We start from the raw sequence: 20159 nt of genomic DNA on the forward strand, positions 1-20159 counted from the left end.
TAGCTAGGCAGAATCAGGGAAATAGATATGGAACAATAAATATTTTTAATCAGAGAAAATGAGTATCATTTAAAAGTGAATATTTTTTGTGTGCTTTTATCTTTGGAATCAAGGAAATGCATTGATATTAAGTATTAAATGGAAATTTTTATCATGAAGATTCAAAAGCAAAAGAAGAAACACATTATGTTACTTAAAAAAATGCATTGTAGCTGTTGCTGGTAAGATGTGACAACTTTAATATAGTACCAGGTGACATGATAGGATGGAACTCAGCACACTTCCAAGTTGTTTCCCTTAAGAGAAAAGTCAGAGGCAGAAAAACGTGACTTTACATGGAATGCCAGCATATTAGAGTTAATTCCCTGGGCAGTATATCTAATCAGAACTTTGATAATTAATTGATATTCACATGGGTTCTTTCCTGAGGTATTTTCACAACTCATGCCAACCTATTTGGTTTTTATCCTTGTGGATATCAAATATTATACATACAGCCTTTTGGATCCAAAATTCATTAATCCCTTATGAAAAGCTAGTCTTTACATCACATCTCAAGGATTGTATTTTATCTAAAATCAGTGTTTGTCAGTTGAGGAGATTTTATGTTTAAAGTAAGCAGTGCTTATCCTATTTGTATTTAAAAGTATAGAGGTTCAGGATGGGGAACATGTGTATACCCGTGGCGGATTCATGTTGATGTATGGCAAAACCAATACAATACTGTAATTAGCCTCCAATTAAAATAAATAAATTTATATTAAAAAAAGTATAACTCTGAGTCTGTTGGTGGTTAAGTTTGTTGTTGTTGCTTAGTCGCTAAGTCATGTAAACTCTCTGTGACCCCCATGAACTGCAGCACTCTAGGCTCCCCTGTCCTCCACTATCTCCTGGGATTTGCTCAAATTCATGCCCTTTGAGTCGGTGATGGTATCTAACTTTCTCATCCTCTGTCTGATGGTGAAGTTATGGCCTCTTAGAAGAAAAGATTAAACGTTGGGGTTTACTAAGGAATTAGGGATGATATGGACTGAAAGAATGCGTTGGTTATAAGGACGTGGAAATGCATAGGTGGAATGGATCATATTATTTTCTTTATTCCTTAAGTGATGTGTGTGTGTATGTGTGTGTTTGATAATCTGTTTTTGGCACAAGTGGTTTTGAATGGTATCTACAATAGCTGTTTTCTTAGGTTACATTAAAAATTAAAAGTGGTATGACTTACTTTAAATAATTTTTATCCTTTGGAATTTTAAAAGTGTATTGCTACCATATTATTAAACTGTAAAATGTCAAAGGTGCTGCTAGAACTTGCTTATGGGGCAAAGATTATTCAGAGACTAAGTCTGACTTTGAACATCATTTTAGATTTAATATAGGCTTAAGTATTTGATGATGTGGAAAGCCGAGTTTTGAAACTGCTTTTGAGTGCAGTGGAGTTTTGTTGTTTGGGCTTCCCTGGTGGCTCAGCTGGTAAAAATTCTGCCTGCCCATACAGGAAACTTAAGAGATGCTGGTTCGATCCCTGGGTCAAGATCCCCTGGAGAAGAGCGTGGCAACCCACTCCACTATTCTTGCCTGGAGAATCCCGTGGACAGAGGAGCCAGGCAGGCTACAGTCCATGGGTTCATAAAAGAGTTGGAAAGTCCCTGTTGGTATTTGGTTTCTTGGTTTCCTGTAAAAACTAAAAGATCCTTAATACAAATGAAGGAGCATATATAACTGAAAGAAAGACATATACATTTATCGTACAGTTTTAAGTCTTTTCTTAAAAATTTAATTTTATTTAAAGTATACTGGGAGGTTTTGGAAGGCTGGCATGATCCAGTTTACATTTTTAAAAAATTTTATACAGTTCACTTTAAGATTTTTAATTGTGGTAAAGTACACAACCCCAAATAAACATCTTAACCATTTTTAAGTACATATTCATATTGCTGTGCAAACTATCTCAGGAACTTTTCATTTACAAAACTAAATCTCTGTACCCATTAAGCAACAATTCCCCATATTCTCCTACCCTTATCCTCTGGCAAACATGGTTCTACTTTCTGTTTCTATGTTTTTATACTATTTCTATACTCTAGGAATCTCATATAAGTGGAATCATACAGTATTTTCTTTTTGTGACTAACTTGTTTCATTTAGCCTAGTATCTTAAGGTTTATCTGTCTTGTAGCTTGCATTAGAATTTCATTTTTTTTCTAAGGCTGAATAATTTTCCATTCAATGCAGTACCACACTTTATTTATGCATTCAACTGCCAATGGACATTTGGGATGCGTCCACCTTTTGGCTAATGTTAATAATGCTGCTTTGAACACAGGTGTACAAATATTTCTTCAAGATCTTATTTTCAGTACTTGGATATATGCTCAGAAGTGGAGTTGCTATTATCATATAAGAGTTTGCATGGCAGATCTTTATCTATCCTTTTATTTCAACCTCCCTTGGTCTTTATATTTAAGATGTGATTTTTGTATGCAGGATATAATTGGGTTTTGTTCAGTTTTGTACAAACTGACAACTATAGTGTTTCAGTTGGAATTTTAGTCTATTTATATTTGATGTAACTGCCAGTATGATCAGGACAGAAGAGGTGGACTGAGACTTACCACAGATGAAACTGAGACTTAAAATATGCCCCCAACATAAATTCAGCTACTGATGATGGTGTGTATATTTTATCCTGTTTTTCTAGGTAGGCATGCTGATTGGCTGCCAGCTGTGCTGATGACTCAGCTGTAAAGAATCTGCCTGCCAATGCAGGAGACATGGGTGCAATGCCTGGGTCAGGAAGATCCCCTGGAGGAGATCTAACCTCCATTAGGTCTTTGATTTTCTTCACTCAGTTCAGTTCAGTCACTCACTCACGTCCGACTCTTTGTGACCCCATGAATTGCAGCACACCAGGCCTCCCTGTCCATCTCCAAATCCCAGAGTTCACTCAAACTCACGTCCATCGAGTCGGTGATGCCATCCAGCCATCTCATCCTCTGTCGTCCCCTTCTCCTCTTGCCCCCAATCCTTCCTACCATCAGAGTCTTTTCCAATGAGTCAACTCTTTGCATGAGGTGGCCAAAGTACTGAAGTTTCAGCTTTAGCATCAGTCCTTCCAAAGAAATCCCAGGGCTGATCTCCTTCAGAATGCACTGGTTGGATCTCCCTGCAGTCCAAGGGACTCTCAAGAGTCTTCTCCAATACCACAGTTCAAAAGCATCAAGTCTTTGGTGCTCAGCTTTCTTCACAGTCCAACTCTCACATCCATACATGACCACAGGAAAAACCATAGCCTTGACTAGACGGACCTTTGTTGGCAAAGTAATGTCTCTGCTTTTGAATATGCTATCTAGGTTTCTCATAACTTTCCTTCAATTTTCAGTATATAAGTCCTATACAAGATTGGTTAGATGTACTTATGAGTATTTCATTTTCTTTTGAACAGTTGTAAATGATATTATATTGTAACTTTAAGATAATGTTTTCACAGCTAGTATGTAGAAATACAGTTGATTTTTATATGTTGATCTTGATGAACTCACTTTTTAGTTTTAGGAGTTCTTGGTAGGTTTTCTGTGTTGATAATGTTATCTGTAATTAGGGATAGGATAGATTACTTCTATCTTTCTAATCTATATGGCTTTTGTTTCTTATTTGTGCCTCTTTCACTGGCCAAATCATCCACTACTTCATTAATTACGAGTGATGAAAGCAGACATCTTCATTTTGTTCCAGACCTTTAGAGAAAAGCATTCAGTCTTTTTGCCATTGAGAATGGTGTTAGCTGAAGATTTTTATAAATGCTGTTTATCAAGTTGATCAATTTCCCTTTTATTCCTATTTTTTTTCTTTAATCACGGAGGGATGCTAAATGTTGTAAAATGCTTTTTCAGCCTCAATTCAGTGATTGTGTGATTGTACTTTAACCTGTTACTCTATGGGATTACATTAATTGTTTTTCAAATTTTGAAACAGTCTTGCATCCTTGGAATAAATGCCATTTGATCATGGTATGTAATTTTTGTATATTGCTGAATGCTGTGTGCTAACATTTGGTTAGGGATCTTTTGAGTCTATATTCACATAGGAAACATTTGTAGAGTTTTTATTTATTTATTTTTTTGGTCTTTGGTTTCTACATCAGGTAATAATGTCTTTATAAAATCAGTTTGGAAGTTTTCCCTCTACTTGTTTTCTGGAAGAGATGATATAGAATTGGTATTAATTGTTCTATAGATATTTGGCAAATTTTCCACTGAAGTCTTCCCAGACTAGAGATTCTTGTTTGGGGAGATTTTAAATTGTAAGTTAAATTTTACTAATAGTTGTAGAATTATTCAAATTATATCATATTGAGTGAGTTGTAGTAGTCTGTGCTTTTTGAGAAATTGGTGTATTTTCTTTATGTTCTAAATTTAACGTCTTTAGAGTTGTTTGGAGGATTCCTTTATTATTATTTTGATTTCTATGAAGTCTGTAGTCATATATCTCCTGTTTTATTCGTGATATTGGTAATTTGTGTCTTCTATTTTTTTTTCTTTGTCATTCTTATAAGAGGTTTGTTAATTTATCTTTTCTTAGATCTAGCTCTTTAGGGTAAATGTGCTGCTCACAAATTTTCCTGATTTTACTTCATTTGAAAATGTTATGATTGCTTCTCCACCTCCTAAGGATATTTTCACTGGATATAGGATGCAAGTTCATAGTTCTTTTATTTGAGCATTTGAAAAAGTTCTTCCTTCTGGCCTCCCTTGTTGCTGATGCTGCCATTTGAATTTTTTTCTGCTGTTGGTAAGGTGTAGTTTCTCTCTCACTGTTTTTACAATGTTTTCCTTGTCTCTAGTTTTCAGAAGTTTGGCTATGCTTTCCTTTGTATACATTTTATTGTTTATCCTGTTTGAAGTTTGCTCAGCATGTTGCATCTGTATATTTCTGTCTTTTGCCAAGTTTGGAAAGTTTTCAAGCCATTATTATTTCTTCAAATACCTTTTCAGCCCTGCACATTTTCTCCTATCCTTTTAAGACTCAAATGATAGGAAGTTAGGTCTTTTGTTATTGTCCTATAGGGCCTTGAGGCTTTGTTTGTTTGTTTGTTTATTTGTTGGTCTGTTTTTCTCTGATTAAACATTTTTTCCATTTTGGTGTTGGCACCTATCAGTTGTCTTTCTTCATTTAGTTTTAGATCTTCTTGTTCTTTTTTGACAATTGACTTTTTGTCTGTTTTTGGTTTTTTTCTTAAAGTATAGTTGATGTACTGTGTTAGATTCTGGTGTACAGCAAAGTGATTCAGATGTATATATACTTCATATTCTTTTCCATTATGATTGATTACAGTGGATTAAATATGGCTCCCTGTACTATACAGGGGACCTTGCTGTTGTTTATATAGTTTATGTGCAGTAGTTTGTATCTGCTAATCCGAAGCTCCTAATTTATCCTTCCCCCACCCCTTTTAGTAACCATAAGTTTGTTTTCTATGAGTCTATTTCTGTTTTGTAAATAAGTTCATTTTTAGAGTCCACATATAAGTGATATATGCTATTTTTCTTTGATTTGCCTCACTTAATATGATACTCTCTAGGTCCATCTATGTTGCTGCAAATGGCATCATTTTCATTCTTTTTAGTGACTGATTAGCATTCCATTGCATGCACACGTGTGTGGTGTGTGTGTGTGTGTGTATGAATGACACCTTCTTTATGATTGATCTGTTGGTAGACATTTAGGTTGCTTCCATGTCTTGATTATTGTAAATAGTGCTGCTGTGAACACTGGGGTGCATGTATCTTTTCAGATTAGAGTTTTGTCCAAATATATGCCCAGATGTGGGATTCCTGGATCATACAGCAACTCTGGCAACTCTGTAGGAGGGCTTCCTCACGCCCTGTCCAGTATTTCTTACATGTAGCCTGTTTAACAATGGCCATTCTGACCAGAGTGAGATGATATATCATTGTAGTTTTGCATTTGCATCTCTCTAATAATTAGTAATATTGAACATCTTTTCATGTGCCTGTTGGCCATCTTATGTCTTTTCTAGAGAAATTTCTATTTAGGTCTTCTGCCCATTTTTTGGTTGGGTTGTTTGTTTTTTAAATATTGAGCTATATGAGCGTATTTAACTTATATGTAGAGTACATCATGAGAAACGCTGGGATGGAGGAAGCACAATCTGGAATCATGATTGCCGGGAGAAATATCAATAACCTCAGATATGCAGATGACACCACCCTTATGGCAGAAAGTGAAGAACTAAAGACCCTCTTGATGATAGTGAAAGAGAAGCATGCAAAAGTTGGCTTAAACTCAGCATTCAGAAAACTAAGATCATGGCATCCGGTCCCATCACTTCATGGGAAGTAGATGGGGAAACAGTGGAAACAGTGTCAGACTTTATTTTTGGGGGCTCCAAAATCACTGCAGATGGTGACTGCAGTCGTGCAATTAAAAGACACTTACTCCTTGGAAGGAAAGTTATGACCAACCTAGATAGCATATTCAAAAGCAGAGACATTACTTTGCCGACAAAGGTCCATCTAGTCAAGGCTATGGTTTTTCCAGTAGTCATGTATGGATGTGAGAGTTGGACTGTGAAGAAAGCTGAGCGCCGAAGAATTGATGCTTTTGAACTGTGGTGTTGGAGAAGACTCTTGAGAGTCCCATGGACTGCAAGGAGATCTAGCCAGTCCATTCTAAAGGAGACCAGCCCTGGGATTTCTTTGGAAGGAATGATGCTAAAGCTGAAACTCCAGTACTTTGGCCACCTCATGCGAAGAGTTGACTCATTGGAAAATACTCTGATGCTAGGAGGGATTGGGGGCAGGAGGAGAAGGGGACGACAGAGGATGAGATGGCTGGATAACATCACTGACTCAATGGACATGAGTTTGAGTGAACTCCGGGATTTAGTGATGGACAGGGAGGCCTGGCATGCTGTGATTCATGGAGTTGCAAAGAGTCAGACATGACTGAGTGACTGAACTGAACTGAACCCACTAATTTAAAAAGTCAGACAATAATGTCCGTGATTGTGGGCGAAAAGAATCCTTGTACCTTGTTGGTGGAATGTAAAATAGTGCAACTGCTATGGAAAACAATTTTGCAAAAAATTAAATATGAAATGTCCATATAATCCCACAATTCCATTTTTGGGGATATACTGTAAAGAATTGAAAACAGGCATTCAAAGAAATATTTGAACATGCATGCTCATTTAGCCTATTCACAATAACCAAAAGGTAGAAGCAGCTCAAATGGCCAACAAAGGATTAATGGATAAACAAAAGTGGTACATACATACAATGGAGTATTATTAAATGTAAAGAAGGATGATTTTTCTCTGTACATGGATGAACCTTGAAAACATTACGCTCAGTGAATGAATCCAGACACAAAAAGGCATGTATTTTGTGCTTCCATTTGTATGAAATATGTAGGATAATTAAATCCATAGGGACCAAAAAACGGATTGGTGGTTGTCAGGGGTTGGGGAAAGGGAAAGAAGAATGGGAACTTGCTGTTTAATGTGTAATAGGTTTTCTCTTGAGATAATGAAAATGTTTTGGAAATAGAGGTGGAGATGCACAACATTGTACATAAATAAATGTCCCAGAATTGTGCACTTCAAAATTGTTTTTATGTTCTATGACTTTCATCTAAATAACAAAAAATGTACATTAGAGATTTATTTTAAAATGAAACCAAGAATTATGGAGTTAATTTTTCTTATCAGTTATTAATTAAACTATATGATATATTTTCAAAATAAAATAAATTAAGTGTTCATATTTCTTGACATATTTTAAATTACAACATACTGACATTTTTCCACCAAACTTTCACACTGTGATTATAGAAAGTGACATTTTCTTGAAAAATATGTGTGTTCCCAAGACCCAGCTCTTAATTTTGTGGTGTTTATTAGTCATTGGTACAAAAAGCATAATTTTTTTGGTTGGCATATACTGGGGCAAAAAGCAACAGAAAAATGTGATGACCAAACTGATTGATTTGCGTGTAATGTATTTATGAAAGAAGCACATTCACTAGTTTCTGAAAGTGTACTATGTTCTTATTTATAATTCAGAACCAAAATTTGTTGCACTGTTGAAATATATCTTAAACTTAATACATGTATTAGGCGGGTAAAAGTTCAGAATATTTGTTGATAAAGTATTGATATTTAGATTCTTTATTCTGTTTTTAACTTAAAATTTGGATGTGATATGAACTTTAGAAAATATTTACCTCCTTTAGCAAAACTCTTTTCAATAGCTATCTAACAAGCCTTTGTAGGAGCGAAGGTTTATTCTATTTTAATTAAGTCTTCAAAACTTTCAGGTTCTTGAAGTTTGTAACTAAGCTCTCATATTTTCCAAATTGGGCAAGAACTTTATGAGAACAAATGTTTTGATAAAATATATTATTGCTTCAAGTTCAGCTCAACTGGAAACCAACTTTTCTTATCGTGTGGCAACATTTTATTTTTTTCCACTTGGCTCTAATTAGGAAATAATGTAATAATGAGTATTTGTGTTAAAATTAAGGAAAACAGAATTTGTCTCAAATCAACAGAAGTGTCTGTCAAATATGGAAAGAAAATTATATATTGATAATAATTACTTATCTCATTGTGAAAAAAAGGTGAGGATTATCTTTTTGCATTTAATAAAAAGAATACAAACTTGATTTCAACTTCAGATCCATCCTTTAAATGCATCATTTTCTGCATTTATCATTTGCATCAGAGGCAGATTTAGATTTAGAGATCTTATAACTTTGAGCTGTAAGAAAAGGGAATATAAAATCCAAGTAAAATAATAGGTAATGGATCTTTGAAAGGAGCAAGGCAAGTGTTATATTCTTCTTGCTCCTTAAGAAGATTTGAATTGGTTGAGATACATAATGAACCTGTTAAAATAGGAAATAGTTGCTTAATATTTATGCTAACATATGTTAGCATATGTTATATATGTAACATTTAACATATATATAACATATTTTAGCATAATATAGGAAATATTCACTTAATGTTTATCCTAAAATACGAGTAGAGTTTTAGTTCCTCTTTAATTTTAGGATGTATGTTTAATCAAGGTGTAGACTCACATTCTAGATTTTTCCCCCAGCATTTTAACTATATTGTTCTATTGTCTTCTCTATTCTATAGTTTATGTTTGATACTCAGCTGTAAGTTTTATTGTTTTTCCTTAGAAGGTGATGTGTTCTGCTGTTTTTAAGATTTTGTTGTTATCTTTGATTTTCAGCAGTTTGACTGCTAAGTGTGATTTTCTTTCACATTTTCCAGTACAGCCTTGGCTATATTTGCTGGGTCATTGAGTAATGTATTTATATCAGTTTTGGAATATTCTTAACTGTTTTTTCTGAAAATATTGCATCTTCCTCATTCTTCTCTTTTCAGCTATAGTCTCATTGGCTGTTGATTCCAGCATGTCTCATGTTTATTTTATTTTTTTTTCTTTTTGCTTCAGTTTGGATGTTTTCTGCTGATCTCTTCAAGTTCACTAATCCTGTGTTTTGCTGTGTTGAGTTGGCTATAAAATCCAGCCACAGATTTCTTAATTTCAGATAGTGTATTTCTCAGTTCTAAAATTACTGTTAGATTCTTTTGCGTAGATTTAATTTTCTTTGTTGAAATGTTCCTATTTCATCTACTGTGACTGTTTTTCTATTTTTTCAACTTATGGTTTTCTTTAGATTTTTCTTCAAGTCCTTGTCTTCGAATTCTGTATCATCTGTGGGTTAACATATACATTATTTTTTAAACTGGCTATTGGTCACATATTGTGCTCTTTACAGTATTTTGTATCAAATACTGTTTATTATATGATCATAGAAATTGATGTAAATATTACTTTCTGTCAATGTTATATTAGAAAGAAATGATTAAGTGTTAAACCATCTCAAGTCAACCACAAGTTGAACTGGGTGGTTTGAGTGACAGCTTTAAATATATTCAGTCTGCCTCTGGTTTTAAATGTCTTAAGGGCCAGACATATTGTGTTGCAGTCATTTCTCTCTGCTGTGGCTTTGTACTAATGTGCTGTGAGATTGTTGGAGATTTTACTCTGCCATGTGGTTCTTCACCCTTTTGCTCATCTTCCCTCTCAAGGTGGGATGCTTTTGATTGATAGCAAATATATTGAGGGGAGATCGATAGAAATTGTACACTGGGAATTGTACACTGGGCATGGTAGGCACAGTTTGTTGCAGAGTGACGTTAACTTTAACCACCACAGTACTACAGAGAACATTGTTTGCCCTATATCCTGTTCTCTTCTCCTTTCCCCAAATCCTCTTATGCAATCCTGCTGCTGCTAAGTCGCTTCAGTCGTGTCCGACTCTGTGCGACCCCAGAGACGGCAGCCCACCAGGCTCCCCTGTCCCTGGGATTCTCCAGGCAAGAACACTGGAGCGGGTTGCAATTTCCTTCTCCAGTGCATGAAAGTGAAAAGTGAAAGTTAAGTCACTCAGTCGTGTCCAACTCTTAGCGACCCCATGGACTGTAGTCTACCAGGCTCCTCCATCCATGGGATTTTCCAGGCAAGAGTACTGGAGTGGGGTGCCATTGCCTTCTCATTCTGGCCCTCAGCAAAACTCCCAGAAGAAAATTTTCATGTGTTTTGTGGGTCCCATGGGATTCCCATGAGCTATCAAAAACTATACTCGTTTCTCTTTTTCTTAGTAGTGTCCCTCTCTCTAATTCTTATGTTTAAATGGCAAATCCTTTCAGAAATGAAACAATCAGGGGGCTCAGCTTACCCAGAAACAGATTTCACTTTTCTCCTAGTTTACCTTTTTTTTTTTTAAATCCAAAGTTCTCTATTCCCTTTATTTTTTTTTAATTTTATTTTATTTTTAAACTTTACATAATTGTATTAGTTTTGCCAAATATCAAAATGAATCCATCACAGGTATACATGTGCTCCCCATCCTGAACCCTCCTCCCTCCTCCCTCCCCATACCATCCCTCTGGGTCGTCCCAGTGCACTAGCCCCAAGCATCCAGTATCGTGCATTGAACCTGGACTGGCATCTCGTTTCATACATGATATTTTACATGTTTCAATGCCATTCTCCCAAATCTTCCCACCCTCTCCCTCTCCCACAGAGTCCATAAGACTGTTCCATACATCAGTGTCTCTTTTGCTGTCTCGTACACAGGGTTATTGTTATCATCTTTCTAAATTCCATATATATGCGTTAGTATACTGTATTGGTGTTTTTCCTTCTGGCTTACTTCACTCTGTATAATAGGCTCCAGTTTCATCCACCTCATTAGAACTGATTCAAATGTATTCTTTTTAATGGCTGAGTCATACTCCATTGTGTATACGTACCACAGCTTTCTTATCCATTCATCTGCTGATGGACATCTAGGTTGCTTCCATGTCCTGGCTATTATAAACAGTGCTGCGATGAACATTGGGGTACACGTGTCTCTTTCCCTTCTGGTTTCCTCAGTGTGTAATATGATTATCTCAATAGATGCAGAGAAAGCCTTTGACAAAATTCAACATCCATTTATGATAAAAACTCTCCAGAAAGCAGGAATAGAAGGAACATACCTCAACATAATAAAAGCTATATATGACAAACCCACAGCAAACATTATCCTCAATGGTGAAAAATTGAAAGCATTTCCTCTACAGTCAGGAACAAGACAAGGGTGCCCACTTTCACCATTACTATTCAACATAGTTTTGGAAGTTTTGGCCACAGCAATCAGAGCAGAAAAAGAAATAAAAGGAATCCAAATTGGAAAAGAAGAAGTAAAACTCTCACTATTTGCAGATGACATGATCCTCTACATAGAAAACCCTAAAGACTCCACCAGAAAATTACTAGAACTAATCAATGACTATAGTAAAGTTGCAGGATATAAAATCAACACACAGAAATCCCTTGCATTCCTATACACTAATAATGAGAAAACAGAAAGAGAAATTAAGGAAACAATTCCATTCACCATTGCAACGGAAAGAATTAAATACTTAGGAATATATCTATCTATTCCCTTTAAAAATATGCTGTTGGGGCATAGTTTATCATTTTTTTTCTCTAGTTGTTGTGAAAGCAGTGACTTGCTACTAGAGTGGTAATTAATTTTGTAAAAGTAAGAATAAAATTTAGAACTATATATTCACTCTTTTATATATTGTATTTATATAAAGTCTGTGTGCTTAGATTATTGGCTTTTTTATTGAATATTAATAATTGCTACTTAATCTACCAGGCCCCCAAATTAATCATTCTTGATGTTTAGAAAAGAAAAGACCTATCCTGATAACCAATTTTAATTTCAAAATTCCTTTTGGATAGTAGTAAATTAACTGAAATGGAAACAAAAATTAATTTTCCTTTCTCCTTTTCCTGTTTAGTGAGTGATAGTTGCTTCAGAAATCTTGCAGAAGATCGCAGTGGGATAAATCTCAAAGATCTCGTACAAGATCCTTCTTTGTGAGTATTTGGTTTTCAGTCTTAAGTATAAATTAAAACTTGGTGTGACTTTTCTCAGAAGAGTTGTAACTCAGCACTAATTTCAGGTTGAGTAATTTCTTCTTTTCTAAAAATTTATGTTACATGTAATGAAGCACATAGAACAGTTTCAACAGAAGTGAAGTTATGGAACGCTTTCTGTGTAGAAATAGAAGAGATTTTAGAAGAAGAGATAATGAGAGTAATGATTGACTTTCAAAGAGTATCTACTAATGTTTGATGATATCTTACCAATGTGGCAGTAGATACTAGGCAGATGATTAGTAGTTTAGTTGCTTGGGAGGCAAGATTGAATTTGTTTACATTAGTTTTAAACATTGTTGAATAACTTGCAATAATAATTTGTAAGTATAATTTAAAATGTAAAATATTTATGATAACAATATACTTGAGTATATTGAATATATTTCTGATGTTTTAAATTTGAAAGTTGTATGTAGCACAAGATTTTTGAGGAGTTCAGTAGGTTTCAGTTTTTAATGTTCTTAATCATAAGTCAGTTCCTTTCTTTATCAGCACATATTTCATATCAGAGTATAATATCACTTTCTGTTTCTATTTCATGAATCAACTTTTTTGCACTTATATATTAAACTCCAAATCATACATGCATGCTGTCTTTTGTAGGAATATATCCTTCCAGTAAGATCATCTTTTATTAAAAAAAATAATCAATACTAGTTAAGCCGTAGGCAGCAGGGAAAGAAAATCAAGTGCTGGCAGATGCTTTCCTTAATGATATTTAATGTATTCAGTAAAATATATTACAACAAAAAATTGGTCTTCCACATTATGTGTAATCTATATTCATACAAGTTTTACTAGTAATTCATTTAAAATGTGAGGAATAAAATACAAGAGTGTGTTGAACCTGAAGGTTATTGATTCCTTAATAATGGTCCAAGTCATTTTAAAAAATGTAGTTACTAGACAGAATGGTGAAAATGATTGAATATTGAAGTTATTATAATGAACTCATTGTTATAATGAGTTCAGAAATGAGTTTTCAATCCCAACTTTCTAAATTTTTTTCTTTTTAAAACGTTCTCTTTTCTTCATTTAAAAGAATTGTCAGTACTCTTTCTACATGGTTTTTATTGAAATGAAGATTGACAAGTTGTCCTTTCAATTCTATAAGTATTTAATGAAGAATAGAATTATTCTATGTGGATATAAATATTCCTAGTGAATGAATATTAAATAACATGTTCATGAGTATATGGAAAGAAACTTTATAATATCACTGAAAGATTTCATCCACTTGAATGAATAAAATAAATTATTCCATTATTGTATTATTTATAAGGTATATTTTTGGTGCATTGGAATTATATATCTTTTTAATGCAGTCTTTGTGGGAAAAATGTGCTTATATGGATTTCAATGATATCAAAGCTGTGGAGAATTACATTTAAATAATGGATTATAGTAATGAGTTATAGTATTTTGAAATACCTTGGTACTTCTTCCTAGAATGTAGAATAGTATTCATCAGGTAATCTATCACTAAAATATGATTTTAATCTTAGTATTCTAAGAGAAATTTATCTCAGATCACTATTACATTGAGTGGACAAAATAATTCTGAGCCTATGTTTTAAAGTAGTCAGATATCTTAGCTTAACATCATTACCTTAAGTTGGCATTAGTCTCTTGGCATTAGTGTTGAATATAAGAATTCAGTGAGCAAGAATTTGTCTGCCCTTAACACCTGGATTGGGGAAGAACTTTTTTCTTAATAAGAATTGTCAAAATGTACTATTAGTGACTGATTCATTTTTTAGAAATAGATTTCTTGGTAAAAGTCTTTAGGGAAAGTAATGCCTGGTGTGGAAAAATAATTATTTGGGGGGTTGTTATAATGGGAAATATTTTATTCTGAGTTACTATTCTGTAGCAATATTTTATATCTCTTGGGTAAGGATTTTTTTTAAGCCAACTACCTTTTTTTGCCCCCCGGCCTAGACTCCCAAACTCTTGACATAATTCATTACTTTGTTCATTAATTACTTTGTTCATTAATTTGTGTGCACTACTATATGGTTCTATGTGAATTGCTTTGGTTGTAACATTAAGTAGGAAATATGTGAAAAATAACTTTTCTGAAAGAACTTTCTCAAAAAATCACTGGCATTTAATGAGTATTCTGCTAGGCTACAGTCCATGGGGTTGCAAAGAGTCAGACACTACTGAGAGACTTCACTTTCTTTCCTGACAAGTGTAAGGGTTGCTAAAATTGTATGTTATTTCAATACATGTTCTAAATAAAAAATATTAATAAAATAAGGTATGTATATTAAATGAATGCTCCATATGTAAATATGCCTGTCAGATTTGTATTATGCTTCACCTACTTGAGCGCCTGATGAAGAAAGGAGTTGATGTGTGAAGAAAACTGTACTTCAGTCACTAATGCTGTTAGAAAGAAGGAAAAAGTAGATCGAAGAGATCCCAGGCTACTTTGGTCAATGTGACACTCAGAGTGGTATTGTAGAGTGTTTTAATCAGATAAGTGAACAGGTATAAAATATCTGTAAAATCATTGTAGTAAAAGTAATTATTGGGCTTGAGTGAACTGAGTGAGCTATATTGTGTGAACATGATGAAGGAGGGATGGTATGGGAGGAGGAAAAAAATTGAGAAAGTTGTGAATCCTTAAGCAAGACTTTCTGGTCTTGCTACTAACTTTTTATCTGTTGTAATTGAGAGCAGAGTCTGACTTGTAGCAAGATTGCGATGACGGGAATACCTGAGAAGCTCTCTTCTTTGGGAAGTTACTCTAAGAATATTTGTTTCTAGTGTAGTCCTGTAGGTGTTACATATAAGACCAAGTAGAAGAACCTTTCACTTTTTTGCTAATAATGTGCAAAAATGTTTATTTGAATTATTAATTTATATGCATATTAAATTTTGAAATAATTAACTGTTTTAATATATCTTCTATTTATGATTTTAAATATTTTAAGAATGATTTCTTCTGTTGTATGCATAGTTTGTCAGTTAGAATTGTTTTATAAGACTTCTTGTTTTAGTTGTGGTCTTCAATGGCACACTGAAAAATGTCAAATTTAGCTTGATGTCATCACCCTATTAGAAAGATATCTGGGCTACAGTCTGTAAGATCACAAAGAGTTGGACATGACCAAAGCAACTTAGCATACCCACACATATCACCACATTAGAAACATATCTAATATGATATATAATTTTCATACATAAAAGGAATTATTCTTAGCATGATACAATTAATTTTTATTCTCTTTAAGTGGAGGGTTATATGCTATTTAAATCATACAAATTCATTTATACTTTTTCTTGTTATCTATGCAGGAGAGCTGACTACTATATGGAAAAGAGATACTTTATGTAACATACTTTTAAGTTATATCAGTTGTGTTCTCTATAGTTAAAATTCTCAAAAATGCTTTCAAGTTTCCATTGTTTGGTGAAGATGAAAGATAAAACATACTACCATATTTATGCTTTAAAGTTGTTTTTGCTTACTTATAAACCATTTAGCAGAGATAATTATTTGAACTCAGATTCATTTTATAGAAATTATTAAAAGCTGTTTAATAATCAAGAGAGGAAATATAAAAATGAAAAAGACCAATAGAAATTGAACACTTAATTTTACTATTCCTTGTGTTGATGCTAATTGTGTGTGTGTGTAGTTGGTTATGGATGGATATATCATGTTTAATTTGCAAAAACTCTTAAAAATTTACATCCGTTGTATATATGTGATATGTAAATCAGTTAGAGGAAGAACTGTTTAATTCATAGAAGAATTGGCCATCTCTGAATATTAGAAATATAATTCATAATGTAGGATATTAGTATTTTTTTTCATAGAGCAAATAGGGGAAGAATTTTGCAAAACATGACAATTATGCCAGTCTTTGTTATTTTTCTTTCTGTTGCTCAGAATATGTTTTCAGTTGTTCCAGTGATGTCAAGATTTTGAAAAGATTTTCCTGAGTTTACAGCCTCTTGTGATTTTTAAGAAAGGATGATTCAGTGAAATAGGAGAGATCTTAATTATAAATTCTGGATAAATTGTATTATGGATGAGGAATACTTCTTGTCAATATTCTTGGTATTTTTTTTAATTGTAAAATAAACATCACATGAAATTTACTGTCTTAACCAATTTTAAGTGTACAGTTCAGTCATGTTAAGGATATACATACCGTTGCAAGCTCTCCTAGAGTTTTTCATCTTGGAGAACTGTAACAAAAACTCATAAAACATTAACTCCCTATTTTCCTCTCTCCCCAGCCTCTGGCAACCACAGTTCTTTTTGTTTCAATGGTTTTGGAATACTGTAGGACTCTTATAAGTGGCATTATACAATATTTGTCTTTTTGTGACTTTTGTCTTTTAGTTAGCACAGTTGTCTCAAGTGAGTTCTATCATGTGTCAGAATCTCTTTCTTTTTTAAGGTTGAATAATATACCATTATGTGTGTGTGTGTGTATATGTATATATGTGTGTGTATATATATATATATATATATATATATATATATATATATATAAAACACAGTTTGTTTACTTATTCATACATTGAGGGGCACTGAGTTGCTTCTTCCTGTTAACTGTTGTGAATAATGCTGCTCTGAACATGAGTATGCAAATATCTCCTTGAGCCACTGATTTCAATTCTTTTGTATATATACCCAGAAGTGGAATTGCTATATCATACAGTAATTCTGTTTTTAGGGTTTTGAAGAACTGCTATAGTGTTTTCTGTAGTGACTGCAACAACTTACATTCCCTCCAGGAGTGCATATGTATTCCAGTTTCTCCAATTCCTCATCAATACATAATTTTCTGTTTTTTTTTGTGTGTTTTTTTTTTTTTTTCATTTTTTAACATAATAGCCGCCTTAATGGGTGTGAAAGAGATGTTCTTAGTATTTTTAATTGAACTTCACTTCTTTTGTCTTTAAATAATTTTGATGCAGATAATCTAGAGGGTAAAGAAAAATAAAAGGCACTCTCTATGATTATTACTATGATTAATATGATACTTGGTACCTTGTGAAGTAAACTGTGTTGCTTATTAGTGAAATAGAAATTCTTTTCACTGTCATTACAAAGATTATAAAGTACAAATACATCCAGGGTAATTTTGTAACAATAGCATTTTCCTCAATTAACCTTTCATGTAGTATATTGTATTACTTGTCTTGTATTACTACTGCTCTTGTTATACATAATCTGTAAAGGATTGCTTTTGCGTAAAATTTTTTTTCTTGTTTAATTAGAAGTTTCCAAATTGGAAGTGTCGCATACTAATTAAATAATAACAAAACCCTTCTGGCCGAAATGTATTTTGATAGTACAAATCATTAGCGTTTGATGACAGCATTTAATGTTTAAGAGCAAAGATAAAATTCTGCAAAATAGTATTGCATCTAGTTGTAAATTTTTTAGATGTAAAAATTTTATTTACATATATATGCTTCTTTAGAAATCATAGCACCTTTGTGCCGGGGACCAGCCCCGGCTGATCCAGGGTATTCGAAGGAGAGACGGCATAGGCGAGGATCAGGATACAATAGCTTCAATTAGATATTAATTAAAGATATAAAGAGTAATAGAATAAGGATAGCTCAGTAGGAAAATTCAGTGGAGAAAAGAGGCTGAGTAGCTTGGTTTACGCGGGGGACCAATAAAACTTCAAGACAAGAAGTTTGCACCACTTACGTAGGCCGCAGGCGTCCTTCCGTTCTCCCGAAGGAGAGGAGACACTGAGGCCTCCCCGGCCGGATCTTAGAAGCCCAGGCATAATTAGTAAGCGTGGTGGGTTCCGCGCTCCAGATGGAGACTCAGCCAGAGTGAGAGAGAGAGCGACATGGGGAGACCAGTATTTCGAGAAACTGATCCCAATTCTTTATTTTCCAGAGTCTGTTTTTATACACTGAGATGTTATACAAAAGTCACGTGGGGACAGCAGTCCTGACTTTTATTAAAGTCAGGTGCTTCACACAAATGTATACAGAGGTCTTAGGGGTATTACATCATCTTCTGGCCAGGGGGGCCTGCTGACAATTTACGACCCTCTCCTTGTGACAGCGGTCAGTCAATCAGGACACTTATTTCTCCAGGGCTGATTATTCTCAAAACAGACGCCACCCAAATAAAGTTACATTCCTACAGGGTGAGGGTGTAGTGGGTTTTAGTTAAGGAAAGAATTTACTTAGCCTAAGGTCTAACGTGATTAATATCAAAGGTTAATTCTATATATTCATTAATGTGTGTAAGGGCAGGGGATATGGAGACTTAGCAACAAACATTGGCTCAACAAATGAAAAACCCTTCACCAACACAATTTCTAGTTAGCCCATTATACTTATACTAATAGTTTTCTAACTTTTCTAAGGAACCTGTTTTTAGAAGGTTTAAAGCATCTTGTGCCTCTCACGGTTGGGAGGCTGTGAGCGATCACATGTGGCCGGACAAGCCTGTCAGGCAGGCCAGAGAACCTTCAGAGGAGTTTGTAGGTTAAAACACTCTTATCACTCCCAGGAATTATTATAAACTGGAGCTCTAAGTTAACTCCTTCTCCAAAAGAGGTGGTGGGGGACAGCCCCCCGTAAAGTCAGAGGTGTAGGTGAGCACAAAGTAGTAAAGTAGGCAGGCTCTGGTTATGGGGGTAGATGCTCGAGGAGTTCCAGGGGGACTCCTGAGGCTCGATCCCGCCTTTGCGTATGTCGAGCCTCCTTCCTCATGACCTTTGTCACGGGCGGAGTACCTCACTCTGGCTCCCAACACCTTTGGAAGCTGTTCTCGTCATAGTTCTGAAACACAGCCTCATCCCCTTGAGTATACTTGTCTTCACACTACAGTCTGATTGAATGATATTTTGGTCCCTTGGATCATAACATTAAATATGAAGGAAAGGCAGGATTGCCGTCTGGAAAGCAATCATATCTAAATATAGCCTGTACTTATCTGCTGGTGTTAAGACAGGTTGCTATGGTGAATTGAATTTCTTAAAAATGCCAGTCAGCAGAGGGTAAACAGTGGTTTTTGAACTGGTTATTTTCCATTGAGCTGTACATTCTTGTACTACAGGTAGATGATTTTAGTTAATTTTTTTTATGGCCTGTTTTTTAAATTTCAATTTTAGAGTATCTTGGAGACCTTTAATAATTATTAATCAAAACTGAAGAGTTTTTATATTGCTATCCTTTTTTTCTGAAGATAAATTTCCTTTGATATAGGAATGATTTTTCCAATGACAACATTTTAAGCATTATTGATTATTCATTTTGCTCTGCTGCCAGTAGTTCTGCTAAATCTGACAGACACCAAGCTGTCTTGTCTATAATAATATATCTAATTGAAAGTTTTTATCCTTTTTAACCAGGTTCCTTGTGGATTATATGATTATTGTACTATAAAGTGCATTTTTGGACAATATAGCTTAATCTAGGCTGGTGCTTGGTATTATGTACTCTATGTCAGAACTGCAAAGACTTTGGATTTTATCTACTTTTAGAAGATTTTCTCTCATTTCCATCGTTCCATACATTTCTAAGAATGTATGTGGCAGATTTTGTGGGCTCATTTCTAAAGAATTTATTTTAATCAAAGCGTTAGTATATGTTCATTTTACATTGTTCTTGAAA

General features: G+C 34.2%; 1 protein-coding gene across 11 annotated transcripts in view; it reads left to right on the plus strand.

Annotated features, from left to right (window-relative positions):
- GPHN (gephyrin) overlaps window positions 1-20159 on the plus strand; it is a 535365-nt gene that overhangs the window by 114438 nt on the left and 400768 nt on the right. For all 11 annotated transcript variants that reach the window (XM_059890892.1, XM_010809560.4, XM_010809563.4 and 8 more), the window contains exon 2: window positions 12401-12479. In XM_059890892.1, coding sequence (XP_059746875.1) covers window positions 12401-12479 — 79 coding nt within the window. The remainder of the gene's footprint in view (window positions 1-12400; window positions 12480-20159) is intronic.

This window comes from Bos taurus, chromosome 10, assembly GCF_002263795.3.
Source record: "Bos taurus isolate L1 Dominette 01449 registration number 42190680 breed Hereford chromosome 10, ARS-UCD2.0, whole genome shotgun sequence".
In the NCBI taxonomy this organism is placed as follows: domain Eukaryota; kingdom Metazoa; phylum Chordata; class Mammalia; order Artiodactyla; family Bovidae; genus Bos; species Bos taurus.